Source organism: Electrophorus electricus, chromosome 19 (genome assembly GCF_041902795.1).
Source record: "Electrophorus electricus isolate QZ-2024a chromosome 19, ASM4190279v1, whole genome shotgun sequence".
NCBI lineage: Eukaryota > Metazoa > Chordata > Actinopteri > Gymnotiformes > Gymnotidae > Electrophorus > Electrophorus electricus.
Genome location: NC_137515.1, coordinates 11,176,100 through 11,192,113, shown reverse-complemented (window position 1 = coordinate 11,192,113; position 16,014 = coordinate 11,176,100). Strand labels below are relative to the sequence as shown.

At 40.2% G+C, this 16,014-nt stretch overlaps 1 protein-coding gene across 3 annotated transcripts; it reads right to left on the bottom strand.

The window, feature by feature from the left end:
* Positions 1 to 690: 690 nt before the first annotated feature.
* On the bottom strand, positions 691 to 15,936 carry snx30 (sorting nexin family member 30). 3 transcript variants are annotated; one of them, XR_014118634.1, is made up of 9 exons: positions 15,674 to 15,936; positions 10,279 to 10,467; positions 8,973 to 9,083; positions 8,528 to 8,686; positions 7,702 to 7,891; positions 7,399 to 7,598; positions 5,662 to 5,774; positions 5,277 to 5,429; positions 691 to 4,171 (listed from the first exon to the last, which is right to left on the bottom strand). XR_014118634.1 is itself a non-coding variant. In XM_027010362.3 (9 exons), the coding sequence occupies exons 1-9, from the start codon at positions 15,812 to 15,814 to the stop codon at positions 4,100 to 4,102; spliced, it is 1,302 nt and encodes a 433-aa protein (XP_026866163.1). In that variant the 5' UTR covers positions 15,815 to 15,936; the 3' UTR covers positions 691 to 4,099. The 3 variants fall into 3 exon arrangements, 2 of the variants coding, with proteins under 2 accessions (XP_026866163.1, XP_081558428.1); XM_027010362.3 differs by having other exon boundaries at positions 5,688 to 5,774; XM_081702302.1 differs by lacking the exon at positions 10,279 to 10,467 and having other exon boundaries at positions 5,688 to 5,774.
* Between the last annotated feature and the right edge of the window lie 78 nt (positions 15,937 to 16,014).

Below are 16,014 nucleotides of genomic sequence, written 5' to 3'. Positions count from 1 at the left end.
CCAGCGACAAAGTCATGGGCGCTCAAGTCTCACTGATGTGTGTGGGGGAGTGAAGGCTAGCATGCCTGCTCCAGTCTCACATAAGAGTTACAGTAGCAGGACTTGCTGAAAAGTTCACATTGGCTATGATAGAAAGGTGTTAGTACACACAGTACATCTCAACTCGCTGTGCATGGGACTGTGTAGCTGCAGACTGGTCAGAATACCCATGCTTACCCGTCCACTGCTGAAAGCACCTATAATGGGGACATGAATATCAGTACTCACCCACAGAGCAAAGGAAGAAGATAGCCTGGTCTGATGAATCACATTTTCTTTTACATCATGTGAACTGCTGGATGCATGTGCATTGCTTCCCTAGGGAAGAGATGCAGTATGGGAAGATAGGAGGAAGGCAACATCTTAGTACAAGATACTACAGGACACCTGCAGAGGTCGTGTGAAGTCCATGCCTCAATGGATTAGGGCTGTTTAGGTGGCACTCTGGGACATACACAATAGTGGTTTTAGTGTTATAGCTGATCAGTGTATATATGTAGAACACAAGGAATTTGAAATTAAGTCTTTATGTATATGTATTTACATTGCACAATTTATACTGAAAATGTACTAGATGCGAATCAAAAGTTAGATTGCACTGAAATGTACCTGTTTTGTATGAATTTTTAAAAATGAAGTATGAAATCATACTACCAGAACAGGCATCAATCCTTTTTAATTGGTTCAATATTTAAATCTATTAAAGATTTAAGCATGAAAACATCATCATACAAGCTATTTTTTTTTAACATCAAGATTTACATCAATATTAAAGTAAACAACACACAAAGGGAAATTAAGGGGTCTTAGGAAGAAAAACTTTTTGTGGGGTCTATAATTTGGATTCATAATACAAAAGATGTAGTCCCACAGTCAACCTTTCCCGTATGACCCGTTGGTTTGGAGGTCTCTGCTCAGTCACACACAAAAAAGAAGTTTGTACAATGCAGTTTAATTTCCCCCTTTGTGAAGTTTCATTCATCCCAAAATGCTACATGTGGACCTTAACATACCCAGTCTGTAAGTGAACGATGCTTTCCATAGCAATCATGGTAAGAGTGGAGCTTCTAAAACAATAAAATAAAAAGAACAGCACTTGGTTTTTTAACACATGGTTGCTTATGAAAAATTAATGACAAATGGTCATTATTCCAGTTTCTTTGTTCAGTTTCTGCAAGTCCATTTGTAAGTTTATGCCATTGCCACCTTCCATATTGGTAAATGCAGTCTTGATACATGCACTATATTTTAGGCTACACTGTATGCATTCCTGCAGCCCCCCCCCCCCCACACACACACACACAATCTTAAAAATCCTTATTTCACAAAAATGGCAATGTTGTATAGTGTAGCTGCCTTAATTATATTAATAAATGCACTACTTGACATTTACAGAGACAGAATAAGATGAAAGGTTTTGACACAAGTGAACATAGAGTGTCTATCAAATATCACTGTTCTGTTTTGCACTGAACAAATTAGTTATGCATTAAAGGTGTCATACTATATTCTGAAAGGTTTGAATCTCCTAAACACAAAAAGTGATATTGGTTAAGAGCTGTAAACACGTACAGAAACAATAAACACAGGTGAAGAATAACTAAATGGAACTAAAAGAAACAAGACCAAATTATCCAGCAGATGGCATGAGAGCTCTACATACCTCTTGGATAGATCATATAAGCATAGCTTGCCTTTTAATGCTAAAGCAGAACCAAATAGCTCAGCCTAAATCCTACCGTTTATATACAGCAAAATGGCAACAACTGGCTGTAACAATATTAACGTAAAGGTCAAAGCTCTAAGGAACCTCTAACCCATCCATATTTTATTTCTCTGCCAGCAGCTAACTTGCTACAGACTAAAGCATTCTGGAGCCATTTTAATGCCATTTACAATGGGTGTAAGGTCTCTTAACTTGTTCTTATTATATAATGAAGGCAAAGACAACTGAAGAAAACACTGATGTGACGACAGTCTCATTATTTGATCTCCACTGCACTTTGCAGTTGAGTTCTGACAACCAAGTTGATGAGAGGCTTTTTCAAGGAACATGCACAGAAAATACAGCACCCATTATAGTGGTCTACTTAAGAACATGCAACTGGACAGTGAAGCCTTTTTAGCTTGGCATAAGAGCAGGCCAGAACATAGCCACAACCAGCTCCCAGTCATGAGATTCTAGGAACCAGTGGGATCTGAAGGGCGACACAGCAGCGTACTGTGAGCAAAGTTCTGATAAATACAAGTAGCTAACTGGAAACTCATATATAGTGTGGAACAGAATGGATGGAGGGGGGTCCTTGAGACAGTTAGGCTTGTATAGATTCGCTGTGTCAAAACAGATCAACAGTCAACAGATCAACAAAACCAGAGTAACTCAAAATCAGTCCATTGAGAGTCACATTGTAGAGCTGACTTTATTACCAAACTCAAATGAATTTCCTCCCACCATGGACAAATTAACATCTTTAAAACAACAAGCTAAACCAAATGTATAAAATCAGGTTGTACTTTGCCAGGTAGAAGTAAATACCCATACACCATGACCCATTATGAAGGGCCATGTTGAGTGACTCTGCTCTGACTCTAGATGCAGTTTCCCTTTTTAAAGTTCTGCAGTTCTTTCATTCATAATGGTTGCTTTTTGATAAGGCAGCAGTCTGTTTAGGCTTTCAAACATAATTCAGAATTCACTTGTGATTCTTTGTGGAGGGTGTATAATTTGTGTACTCAAGAAGCAACAGTGAACATTTCCACAAATTAGTATCAAGTGGATCTCTGCAAGTTCCCCATGAAGATAGACATCAGGGTTAAATGGAGTGCGTACATTTCCTCCTGATTGCATTCACCATAACTCACACTTGCCTCCTCTCAGAGCTCAGAGAACAACTCTTTGGAACATCCACTGAGAAAACATTGGAAACATTCTGATCTGTCAGAAAACCCAGTTTCTAAATCCGGATTAGGCCAAAGCCTTTAAGCATCATTAGTATTAATACTGTCTAAATGCTTAGTATAAAATAATGTAAACTACAGAACTACAGCTGATCCCACCAAGTGCTGAGTCATTATACTTATCAGATGGGATTGTAAATGCACTCACTTGTTTAAATCCATTTAACTTTCATAGCAGCCACTTTTCAACCTTTAATTAAAAACATCACCACCTGGGTGTAGTCATATTTTTGAACATGCAAACCTCAACCCAGGACACTGGATTAGACTCCCCCCACCCACCCCCATGGTGGTAAACAACTACAGACCTCATCGGAACAACTCAAAATAATTGAGTAATTATATTTCAACATAAATATTTAATGAGGTCATGTAGAGCTTGGAAGAAATCCTTCATTCAGATTTAACAACCAGTACATAAATTATGAACTTAAATGTGGTGGCTACTTCTGATGCTATTTCCTAGTACCAGATCCATAGTGTTCTCAAAACTAACACAAACATACAAACAAAGAAAGAACTTCAACTTCCTCTATGTCTTTGGTCAGAGGCGTGTGGACGGTCCTTGAACCATCTTTCCGTGGTCTGAAGGCAAATTAAAAAAATTAAATTAAATTAAAAAACAAACAAACAAACAAACACCACCACGAATACAGCACCCTTAAAAGGAGTCGTGCTAGGGACAAGCAGAATTTACAAAAACATAGCTAACAGCCATTTACTTAAAAACTACAAATTTAGCCCTGCTGACTTCCCTTTTTCTCCTCTACACCACAGGGGTTTCCAGGGAATCCTTATGAATCCTTCTGTGGTCTGCCTCTGGTTTGACTTGATATGCAAGGGACAAGAGAGCAAAAAATCTCTTGCTGCCAAACAGGGTCCAGAGGGTATGACTGGGGTACTTGGACAGGGTTTCACAAATAAGACACTTTACAAATCAGCGTGCGAGGAAGTGCTGCCTGCTCCTTCTGTAGCCCTTCCCCCTGCTTCCTTGTGTCAGCTGGGTTCCCAGCAGCCAGCAGTCCGGTGGGGTACACCCTCTCGACCTCAACCAGTGGCCGCAGTTCACGACCCCAAGAGCAGGTGGCACACATGCATGGATTCAGTTCGTATCCGCTCGGGCTTCCTGTTTGTCCTGTAAGAGCGGAATCAGGGACTCCCACGCAGCAAGGCACTGCAGGACAATACACAGCACAAGGAGCCATTAATATCTAAGCACAACACTGCTGACAAAAACTTCTGACATTTAGCAGTTTTCCAATAACAAGAACGCCTCATCGGCAGACCTTAAACAGCACAGCTGCTGATTTTGCAATACTAAATAACAGCAGTATACACTTTCCAGGCCTACCCTCCGGCCTCCCTCTTGGCAGTTTTTTTTTTTGTTGTAATTTTGCAGAGCTGTGTCAGTATATGGCATTGCCAGTAAGCTAGAAGGTTAGAGAATTCCACAGCTAATTCTAGCCAAGCAATTTTAGGGCTACTACCAGTCTATCTGAGGGCTGCTGATGAGTCATTATTTATGCAAACACGATGGATTATGTTTTGTGATGCCATGGACAAGGCAATGGAATAGGCAGCACCTGTGTAAAAAAAGAAACCTGATTCTCAACCCTACTATGTGCAACATTTCCCAATTTACATACGTGACCTGGACCTACAAATCACTGTGGAGTAGTCTCCAAGTGTTCCAGTGTAAAAACCAGGACTCCTTGTTCCATCACACATTCACACTCACTTCCCCCCACAATCCCTCTTTCGACCATGCTCCCACTCTACTCCTTTTTCTCCCTTTCCCTTGCTCTCCTTTTCTCTCCCCCTCCCTCTCGACCCGACCCCACTCCCCTCCCCTCCCTCCCTCCCTCCTTCCTGTCTCTCTCTCTCTCCCCCAACCCTTCTCCCTCTCCATCCCTCCCCCCATTGACCTCGACCCCTCTCACACGCCGCCACCCCTCACTTCCACCCCTCTGCCTCCCCACCCAGTCCCTCTCAAGCCCTTTCTCCCTTTCTCTCTCCCCCCTCACCCCGTGTCGACCCCTCTCCCTCTTCCCCTCACCCCTCTCTTTATCCCTCCCCTCTCCTCCCATCGCTCTCCCCCTCGACCCCTCTCCCTCTCTCAGTGCCACTCCCCGCCCTTTTCCCTCGCCCTCTCTCCCCCATCTTCCCCCCTCCATCTTGACCCCTCTTTCTTCCTCTCCCGCCCCCCTCCTCATTTTTTTCTGTTCAATTCTCCTTCTGCACCTCTTGGTCACATTTTTACCTATCTCACTTTTCCTCACCTTCTCGTAGTACTGGATGTTTTTGTCTGCCATGCCGGTCAGCAGCTGCCTGAAGTCCTGCCGCTTGTTGTTCTGCCAGCGGTCCCAGTCAGCCTTCAGGTCGGCATTGAAGCACTCCACCCTGTCCTGGCACTTCTCCACATCTGTGGGCACCTGCAAGACAGAAACGCAAAGGAAGCCTGCATCACCTATGTACTGTAAGCAGCCCTGCCAATCCTGCACTCTTCCACAAATATCCCTTTGTTTTGGCATCAAACCACCACAAAGACATAAATAAATCCCCATGAGTCACCTCATAAGGAAGCTAAGATGTTCCAAATAAAGTAAGTTATCCCCCTACCGTTTGTGCCTACAAACGTAATTTTATTATTAACAGCTAATATACATTTTGCTCTTTCGTTGAGGTCTTACTGGTGTCTTCCTGTCTTCACGGAATGCTACAGCCTCCAGCTTGGTCTCATACTCTGCCTGGACTTGGTCCCGCTTCTTTAAAACATTCTGTGGATGTAAAATAACAGCATTACTCAAGCATCATGCAAAGCACTACAAACAACCTGCCAGCAGTCAGTCATAAAATAAAACATTACACTAACTCCATTTTTAAAACCTAATCCAATTCAGATGTATTTGTATTCAGGTACAGCCCCCTAATGAGCAAGCCAAGGCAGCAGTGGTAAGCAAAAATTTCCTAAGATCTAAAAGTGAAAATCTTGAGAAAAATCAAGACTTGAGGAGAATCCATCCACTTCTAGTTGTCAGCAGATTGGAAACTAACAACACAGTCAAAAGTGAAAAACTGTGCCTTTTAACCAGCTGATTTCTGACAATGGTTCACGACTCATTTTTAGCCACTGCACTCCAATAACTGCACATGCACCAGGAGACGTCTCCAATATGGAAGTTATTAAAACAGCGTCTCATTTCTTCTCATAAATCCTGGCCCATAGCATCTTACTGAACTGTCTGTCCAAGCACTGCAGAGAGAAGAACAATGGCCCAACTGACTGGAAAAGAGCATCTACTCAGAAGCGGAGAAATACTGAGTCTCCACTTATTGTCATTCTAACCCCAACAGAAAAAACTAGCAGCTACACAATGACCTCTCTGAAAACTGATTTTACATGCAAGGTCAATAAGATTTGTGTAACAACCAGAAATGGTTGTCACACAGGGGAGTGACACAGAGGTTTTCTGTACTGTCATCACCTTCAATTTTTCCTCCTACTGAACACTGTCCATCTCTCTCTCTATTAAGAATGTAATGCCAAAGGCAACAAGAAGCAAAATTAATCAGAGAGATGCCAGCAGGTTAAACGGCAGAGGCCCAGGGACCTGAACCATTTAGAAATGTTTGATGCTCTGACAGGCCTTGGCAATATGTGGCAATGCCATGAAAACAGGAGTTCTAGCTCATAACAGGACTTATGGCTCATCAGACCCTTTCAGGCTTAGCATGACAATGACAGTTCTTTAGGGGAAACTGTGGCACTAAGAAAAACCACAACTGATGCAAGAGACCTTATATCTAAGTACTTCAATATGGGTATTTATCCATTTAATTACAAGTGTATTATTATGAAGGTGTTTTAAGCCACATGAAAAAAAAAATCTCTAAAATGCTCTTCAACATTCCCATCCCTGCTATTATCTTTGAGAAACCACCATAAGGTAACAGATAATGTCATCTTTGTGGGATCTGTTTACATATCATTGCTGCAGATACAACGCCACTATATACTTAAATGTTTATTATTTATTCTTCATATTCTATTATTGAGACTACTCTGCTTGGTTGTGATTCTCTCTTTTGCTCTACCATAGTAATCTTGTCTTCATCACTGCACATATACATATCTATTCTTTTCATAGAAGTCATATAGACTACTAGTCTTACTTATCAATATGTCTGATACATTCTGTATCAGTATTTTTTACAGTGTACTTTTTATTGTACAAAGTGTCATACAGTGTCATACATATAAATAAATTACCTCAGCCTCAATATCCAACTGTCCGGGACATATTGTGCATATGACATACAAACTTTGACTTGACTACACAGAGAAATTTCCGCTAGTGCCACACCCCGCAAACAGCAAGGGGCAGGCTTGCAGCAACCCACCTTCATGGACTCAACGTAGAGGATGTACTCGCGCAGCACAGGCAGGAAGTCCTCACTCATTTCCTCAGTGAGCTCCTCCAGGCCACTGCAGCAGTTAGCCATGCAGGCCGCCACTCCATCCAGTGGCTCCTGCAGCTCTTCCTCGGAGGAGGCCCATGAGGAGTACACGGGGCTGTACTCCCTCAGCTCTACCAGGTACTCTGAGGAGACCCAGGAAGGGGGAAATCACTTCAGTGTTGAGTTTTATTCCAGAATTTCCATCGTCCATAAAAGAAGATGAGAGGCATGCGGTGCAGGCTTCACCTGACTGCTCTTTGATGATCCTCTGTGCTATCCTGTCAATGGTGCCCAACTTCTGTGTGAAGATGTCCAAATACTCGCCCATCGCTGCAAACTCTATAGGCCGCGCCCTCAGCTTGTAACCGCCCGTGACATATTTCACGGACTCCCCCATCTTAGACAGCAGCGCCAGGCCTTGTCTCTTATTCAGATCCTACACAGCACAAACATGCACAAGACAGGGGCAGAAGCACAAGAACCTCCGAGACAAAAGCCCTGGGGCGGTGTTGAGCCATTCTTCCAGAGAATGGGATCACTGTGGAACATTAGCTGACAGAAAGCTATATTTCAAAAGTACCACAGCATTACGCGCCTTAATTACTGCCATTGGCACTAATTGCAATCTTTGGAATGTTTCCAAGAGTAACTACACATGGCTTTTAGTCACATTGTCGCAATGAGACGTCCATTAGTAAGTTTAATAAAATCACACCAGTGCTTGCAGTATTCCTACATAGTGACACACATCATGGCGCAGTGGCAAACTACACAACCTATATGCCCTGAGTAGCAACAAATTTATAATTACACAGATAACACTGTAGCAATCACTGGTGCACATGCTGGGATTCAAACTGGCCACCTTTTCAGTTTCTTGTGTGTAGCCCTCACTACAGAGCCGCTTGTTTCATTAATATGCTAAAACACACGGCCCGTGAAGTTATAAGGTTAAAGATACAGATTCAGAAAATATTGGTCATGGTCACAATTCAACTTTCAGCCCCAGAACTGCTGTTTTCTAGCAGTAGCAGTGCTCAAAGCAGTCTGACAGAGGGTCAAGGGCACTAACCTTGGCTGACAGGAAGACATTGAAGTGCTCATTGAAAGAAAGAACTGGGTGGTCAGCTACCCGTTTCAGGAACTTGTCAAGAGCTTTCCTTCTTGTCTCGACAAACTCCTCTGAAAAACGATCCACCACTCCCTTCATCACAAACTTCTCGGGTAAGGGCTTTGAAGAGAATAACAAGAACACACAATGAAAGAGATTTTTTTTCTGCTGCACATATATGTTTTCATATAGGTTCCATAAACACTTCGTAAATTCCGGATTAATTGTGATTAATCTTAAATTAATTTTATAATGCTTTTTCTTGTCAATATACTGGGCCTTTTTCTGAGCCAAATCACCTGCGGTAGATTATGGTTAGATTATGGATAGATTATGGCTAATCCTAACCCCACTTGATCAACCCTGGAGTCACACATATGCAGTATAAATTTGAGAATGTGCCTACTGGAATAAGGTGTGTTGGTTGGCTGTCCTCCAGTTTGCTCCTCAGCCAATCAAAATCCTGGTAACGCCTCCTCACAGAGTACTCAGGCAGGTCAAATTCTGTTCTTGTCGTCTGCAGATCACAGAATAACAACAGACGAGTCTCTTAAATTAAGACACAATCACTGTAAAGCCTTTTCTGTCAATATAAAAATGAGATTACATTTTCTTCTGGCACTTTTTGTTCTGAATCAATATGATGTGTCTAACATAACTGAGCTCTAGGAAGACATCTGTGTGCAAGTGAATCTGGTTTTCAGCATTAAGGTTGAACAGTCATCTTAAGACATTTCCCAATGTATATTTATTAAAAACAGCATCAAAGAGAGAAAGAATGAAAATGATAGATGAGAATGTGTTCCACTTGATTCTCTCTCAGATAACGGTGAGCTTTCTATGAAACATTTGTGCCAGAGACATAATGGGCCAGTTATTCATTAACCATGGCATGATTTCCATCAAAGCCGCAGACCAATCACTCTAGAGTCTGCAATCAGTCATAACATGAAGATAAATGCACCCCTACTCATAATATAATTACCCATTGGTAGCTGTATTTGTTGTTCCTCAAATTAAAAACACAAAAGGAAGAAAATAACATTCCTTAATGAAAGCCTTTTTAGAGTCTAATGATTCAAAAGTGATCAAAACTGTTAGGTCTAAATACACTCATTACCGACAGTATATTTGACTTTTATGGCTTAGCATAGCTCTAATTCATGTTAGTGTCTTATCAGTCTATCTGGTTGCTGTGTTGTATCACATTACTGGTCCACCACCCCCGCCCACACCGTTTCTCAGCTTTGGAAACTCCTATTGTTGGCCAAGCACCTGCCATTTCAATTGGCACTTTCTGTCTCCAATGCTACACATTGTACCATCCTAATGAAACTGAGAAGAAAGGCAAACAAGAACCTGCTTTGGAGACCACACTACAACATTCCTACCAAATATCATGAGAGAGAGAGAGAGAGAGAGAGAGAGAGAATGTACTATTCAGAGAGTGACAATATTAATAATGCTAGTATATGTTCATATATAAATATAAATTTTAGATTGATTAACCAACTCAAACCATTAAAAACATATATCTAACATATACAAACTTATAATCCACATATAAAATATGGAATGTGGAAAAATAAAAAAAAATTAAAAACACATTTGAAATGTGTTCAAACAAGAAAATATGACAAACTCAAGTCCAAGCTTGATAAGTGGATCACAAAATGAACCCCAACTTCTGACACGACCCTTTGCCCGCCAACCTTTGTGGATACTCTGTAAGTGATGTACGTCTCCATAGTGGACACATGTTTCTTCGGATCGTCTACGGTCACAAAGAGGTCACGTGTCTCTCCATCCAGGTCATCATCAAGCTGTAACCGGTTCAGCAAAGAGGAAGAAGAGGCAGGGCTTGAGGTGTCCACTGCATTGCCATTGGGCAGACTCAAGTCCTAAGGTAGGGTAAAATGGTTATTTAAAAATGTGTCTGCGCATTTGAAAGAAACATACTAATGACGACCTCTCGCCTTGTAACAGGATAGCATGGGGGAGATCAATCATAGTGTGACACAGGGGGTAGTTATGCAAATGATGGGGATTTATTTTCCCAGAAGTCCAGTGACAGGGGCATGATGCCATAAGCAGACAAGGAATAAATGTTTTTTAAAATAAATAAACACTACCAAAGAAAGAAAATAAAGTCAACAAAAAAAATTAAACCCAAATAAACTTAATGTGCATTCCAGTTATGGCAATCTATCAGCATGCTACCTCCCTCAGCCCTTGCCTATACCCCGCTCTTTATATATACACAGTGTTTGCCCCTTGGACCGGACCATTACAAGTACTTAAATAATTTTAAGTTTCTCTCATTTCTATTGTTCAAAATAAAGGCTCATCATTTAAAACCTTTTCCAGTTATTCAAAATTTCCTAATTAAAATAAATACACCTATCCAAACACAGAGCCATTAACCAATATTTTGACCTCCCTCTTTCTACTTGGAAAATTACCTGATCCGATAAAATGAACCAAAATCTACAAACCCCCTCAAGTATGTGTACGACTCTTTTGACTCATCACCTTTACGACACCTGGATAAAAACAAGTAGGTATACTCTTTGGACTCAAACTTCCTTTACCTTATTACAGTAAACATACATTATACACACACGTACGCGCACGCACGCGCACACACATATACATATATATATATACACACACACACACACACACACACACACACACACACACACACACACACATTACCTTTAGCAGTTAGCTACATAGTCAGTTGACCACCCTGAACAATGTAAGACAATTAAATTAATCATTCTTTTACAAAACTCTAGCAAATGGCAAGTTTGTTCCACCTGAAACCGGTGTGCTTGAGTTGGAATAAAAGTCTTTCAACCATATGTATTGTCCGCGTTATCACTCTGTCAACATGGAATAGGTGGGAATCCAGTTACAAACCTATTACAAAAATATTAAATTCTCTCACCAAGCTCACTGTAGTTCACCGGATGTACTCTCTGGGTCATTCTTACAGCAGTGGAAATAGTTATTTTCATGCTTTACCTTAATATTAACCAAGTTACAGTTTTTTATGATCAGAATATATATCTCTAGCAGGTTATTAGGCCAGAGTGCTCACAATATAAATGATCATTTGCAAAATGTGTTTTGATTCACTGTAATTCACTATGATCTCTGTCTTAACAATGTTAAAAAATAATAGCGTGAATTTGAGACAACAAAGCCACCTGTAACTCAAGTGAATAGGGATCCAATGCAGTCGCAGCACACATTCAGTCTGTTAGTGTAAGCCACTGTCAAAAACAACCTTTACTTTGGATACATCAAAATAAATAGGGGAATGAGACACTTTGACACCTGTTTCAAAGAAACCACAGAATCCCCACAGGAAAACAAGTACAACTATAAACTGTAGGCAGGCATAGCAGCTACTGTGGTAGTTCACTGTTCAAAACAAAATTCCTTAACATTTCCTAGATGCACAAACTATGATTTACGAGGGTTTTAAAGATGGCTTGTCAAGAAAACATGCAAGTTTCTTGTTTGAAAGAAACCATTTGAGCTATTTCAAGCCTCTAGAGAGAATCAAATTCCTCGCTTTCCCTAGTTAACAGCAGAGCAGTGTGCACAGCAGGTGTTTCTTGAGGGGTGTGCGTGTGTGTGTGTACGTGTGTGTGTCAGTCACAGTGTGCACAGTGTGCTCTGGTAGTCTTGTTGTTACTCCCCTGGGATGGCTTTGCCAGTTCTCCACCAAGCAGCCAACCAGTTGTTCATAAATCAGAACTCCAACTTATGCACCCCCCCAGTCCAAGCTCAAGACTGCTGTATGACCACAGGACAGTCTACCCTGCTCCCCTCTCCTCAGGGAGCTAAAGCTATGGTTTGCATGGGTTTTTTTTCCCCCAGAAGCAGCCACAGAGAATTAAAGGAACAGCATACTGGAAGTGGGAGCAGACAGCACTTGTAGGTATAACACCTTACAGTAACATTATTTACAGAATTATCTAACATTAACCACCATGAACTTCAGCATTAATAAAGCATAAGTAGTTTTAATAAAGTAAAACTTGTATAAACAATTGAGTTTCTGCTGTGTGGAACTGACTTTGACAGATAATAGTAGGGAAGACAAAAATAGGCAGTTACTATCTTGTAGATGGTTACCTAAAAAAGGAAAAGTACATAACTTTCCATTACTTTGAAAAATACAGTAAACAGTAACTATAGCTTATTGGTGTATACGTTAATGGTTTGCTAATGTTAATTATATCCATATATGCTAGATAAGAGAACTTTAAGGTAAAATGTTACCAAATAATCTTTTAATGCCCTCTGATTCATGGATTAATTCCTTTAACTGAGTATTTTATTGCCATTTCAGTCAGTGATTTTGTTTACTTGAGAGGAATTTGTTTCAGTACTGCATAAATACCAACAAACATCCACATATCTGATGCACATTGACTAAAAAAAACAAAAAAAAACCAAACAAACAAAAAAACAACACCACCACATTAATAAAAGTCACAAAAACAATCAAATACATTAATATACAATAACATTGTTAAGACTGTAGAAGGAGTTTAACAGTCTGGCAAGTGCTGTTACAGAACCAAGATGGTCTACATAAGATGCTTTAGAACCTTTCACCAGAAGGGAGCAGTTTACAAAGGTACTGTGCTGGATGTGAACTATATGTATGAATTTTTTATGAATTTTTTATGCCTTCCTTTCCATTCTACTGATGTAGAGGCAACATAGTGGAGTTCACAACCAGTGATTCTGGAAGCAGTACGCACCAACTTCTATAACCATTCTCTCCCATACACCATTGTATTACCGTACCGCAGCTCTGAAAAAGTATAGCACACAGTCCCTAGTTACACCAAATGTCTTAAGCTATCTTACAAATAAAAGCCTTTGATGAGCTTTTCCCAGCAAGACAGCAGTGCCCACCTGCCTTTTCCTGAAATCAACCACCAATCCCTTTGTTTTAACAATGTTCAGTCTTAAAATTATTCACCTAACTCCATTCCACTAAAGCTCTGACCATGATGATTAATTTAATTGTCTTGACTGAGATGACTGATAATAACAATGAACAAATCAGTACAGGGTGTACACTTCTGCATCTCACTTGCAAAAAGAAAAAGCTGATGGCTATGAAGACATGGCAGATTTCACAAAAGAAAGAGATTACTCTAGCCAACATCCTCATTTCAAATCCGGTTGTTAGGAAAGTGGCATTTTCCTGAACACAAGCACACATTTAAGGACTCAGTGCTGCCATCAAGTTGCAGATCTGCAAAAGCTGTAATGCAAGACACTAAAGCCTAATTTTACTATAACACCTATTTGGTGGAAGATGTACTGCAATATTAGATAGATTTATATGTTTCGGCCTAAACAATAAGTCACCTGTGATCCATCAATGGATGACTCGTCATAAAAAGAACTCTCACCACAAAGAGTGACATTATAGAACACTAACGTGTACTGAACACAATGAATATTAAGTGCATGGTCCTCATCTTTGTATCACATACAATTCCTCAAATTCACTCACATTCACAGTCACAAAAGTGCTTCTCATTATATCTTTAAGCCCATGATCATTTCCATCAGATGTATGGACCTTGAGCTGGTTACGGTGTCCCCTCCCTTCAATTAATTTTCTAACAAAGCAAACAGGGAACATAATTCCTGAGGGGAAAAAAAATCAGTTTGTTTCATATCTGTTTGCCTGTGCATACAAGTCATCATCAACAAGAGTAGAACTGGTCCAGATATAGGATCCAGAGTTTTCTGTATTTCTGTTTGTGAAGTCCTTGAATCCCTTTAAAGTGCTTGAAAGTTATATCCAGGGACAAAAAATAACCTCTCAGACTTCCACAGGAAACATTTCCAGGGAGTTTCTTCATCATCTATAACTCTAAAACCATGCAATTGACAAAAAACACACCCTAAAACCATTTTAAAGACATGAATACTAAATAAAAATGTTTTTAAATAGTAGAGTATTCCTGGAAATGGAATAAATTGGAAAACATCAGTCTAAGGGGAAATGAGTAACAAGTCTTTTTCTAAAAAAGAAATCTTAAAAAAATGAGATGCAAATTACAAAACTGCCAGTCAGTTCCTTTCCATTGACACCAAAGCCTGAGGTAAGAGCATAATGAGGACATTCCAAGTGGCCCCCCTTCATAAAACAGCCTTGTAAACTGAGCCTATCTAACTATTACCTTAGGACAACTCATGTAATTTCAGATAATGGCAATCCTTTGTATTTGAATGGTAAACCAAAAAATCCTGGATGATTTTAGAAATTAACAACAATTCAGCCACAGCTAGTTTAGGTAGCAGAAGCCAGGCACTTGATAAGTGAATCGTCTTCTTTGTTGCAATTACGCACAATCAACAATGGTCTCCAAAAGCAGCTTACTACGTGACCTCCCCAGCTGAACACACTTCTACTGTTGAGGAGAGGTGGCAGCTCTAAGAGGGTTAACCCTGAAACAAGTCCTAGGAGGCCTAGGAGTCTGTCATTAGAATTTAGATTTTGTCCCCCACAGAATATCAAACCCTCAGTTTTATCTTTCAAATTCAAATAAAACTCATATATATATATATATATATATATATATATATATATATATATATATATATATAAAGAAGCACTGTGCATTTTTTCAGATGTTAAATATTTTTATTAATATTTTTTCAGATGTTAAATATGTTTTAAATGACGGGAGTTTGATTTGGCGAATTACGTTTTTGTTACATCATCATACTTTGGCTTTTAAAGTGCATTACAGTTACACATCTGCACTGCATAACAGCAGTGCGGTATATCAACATCATTTTGAAAATCAGCAGATTGCTCTCTCTCAAGCTAACTAGGTTAAAATAGGACAAAGATCAACGACTAGTCGGTGATGACAATAACAAAAGACGCACGCCTTGTCAGTATAAATGCGAAAATATTACTTGTCTTCGGTGGACAAATCTCACAATATGCACACTTTACTACGTGTAAAATATCGTAAGGAAACCGACAAATCATTATTTACTCGACTAACGCAAAGGAGTATCAAGACTATGAAGTGTTGACATGCTAACCTTCTCTCCAGTGCTGCTGATGGTATTCCCTAGATCTGGGCTTGGTGAAAGGATAGACTCTTCGGCAGACAGTGGATGGCAGATCTCTTGTATAGATTTTTGCCCTGACGAGGGTAGCGATTTGGGTGTGCCAGCACTCATTGTGCAAGCAAGAAGGGATTGCCGTACCACGCTGCAAAATTAAGGTATCTCTGCCTTTAGGTGATTTGAAGCTATTGTAACGCTGTGTAAACTGGTCCGACAAACATCTGTCAGCTGACTCGCAAAACGCAGTTCCGGAAGTACAATAAGCGCCACGGGAAATAATGAGCAACATCACATGACGAAACATACCGAGTTTA

Excerpts from the sequence above, each read along its gene's own strand:
- snx30 (XM_027010362.3), bottom strand. The coding sequence starts at position 15,814 with ATGAGTGCTGGCACACCCAAATCGCTACCCTCGTCAGGGCAAAAATCT. Across the intron at positions 8,687-8,972 it reads AACCAACACACCTTATTCCA|CCCTTACCCGAGAAGTTTGT; the intron begins GTAGGCACATTC and ends TTCTCTTCAAAG. Across the intron at positions 7,599-7,701 it reads GATCATCAAAGAGCAGTCAG|AGTACCTGGTAGAGCTGAGG; the intron begins GTGAAGCCTGCA and ends GGGTCTCCTCAG.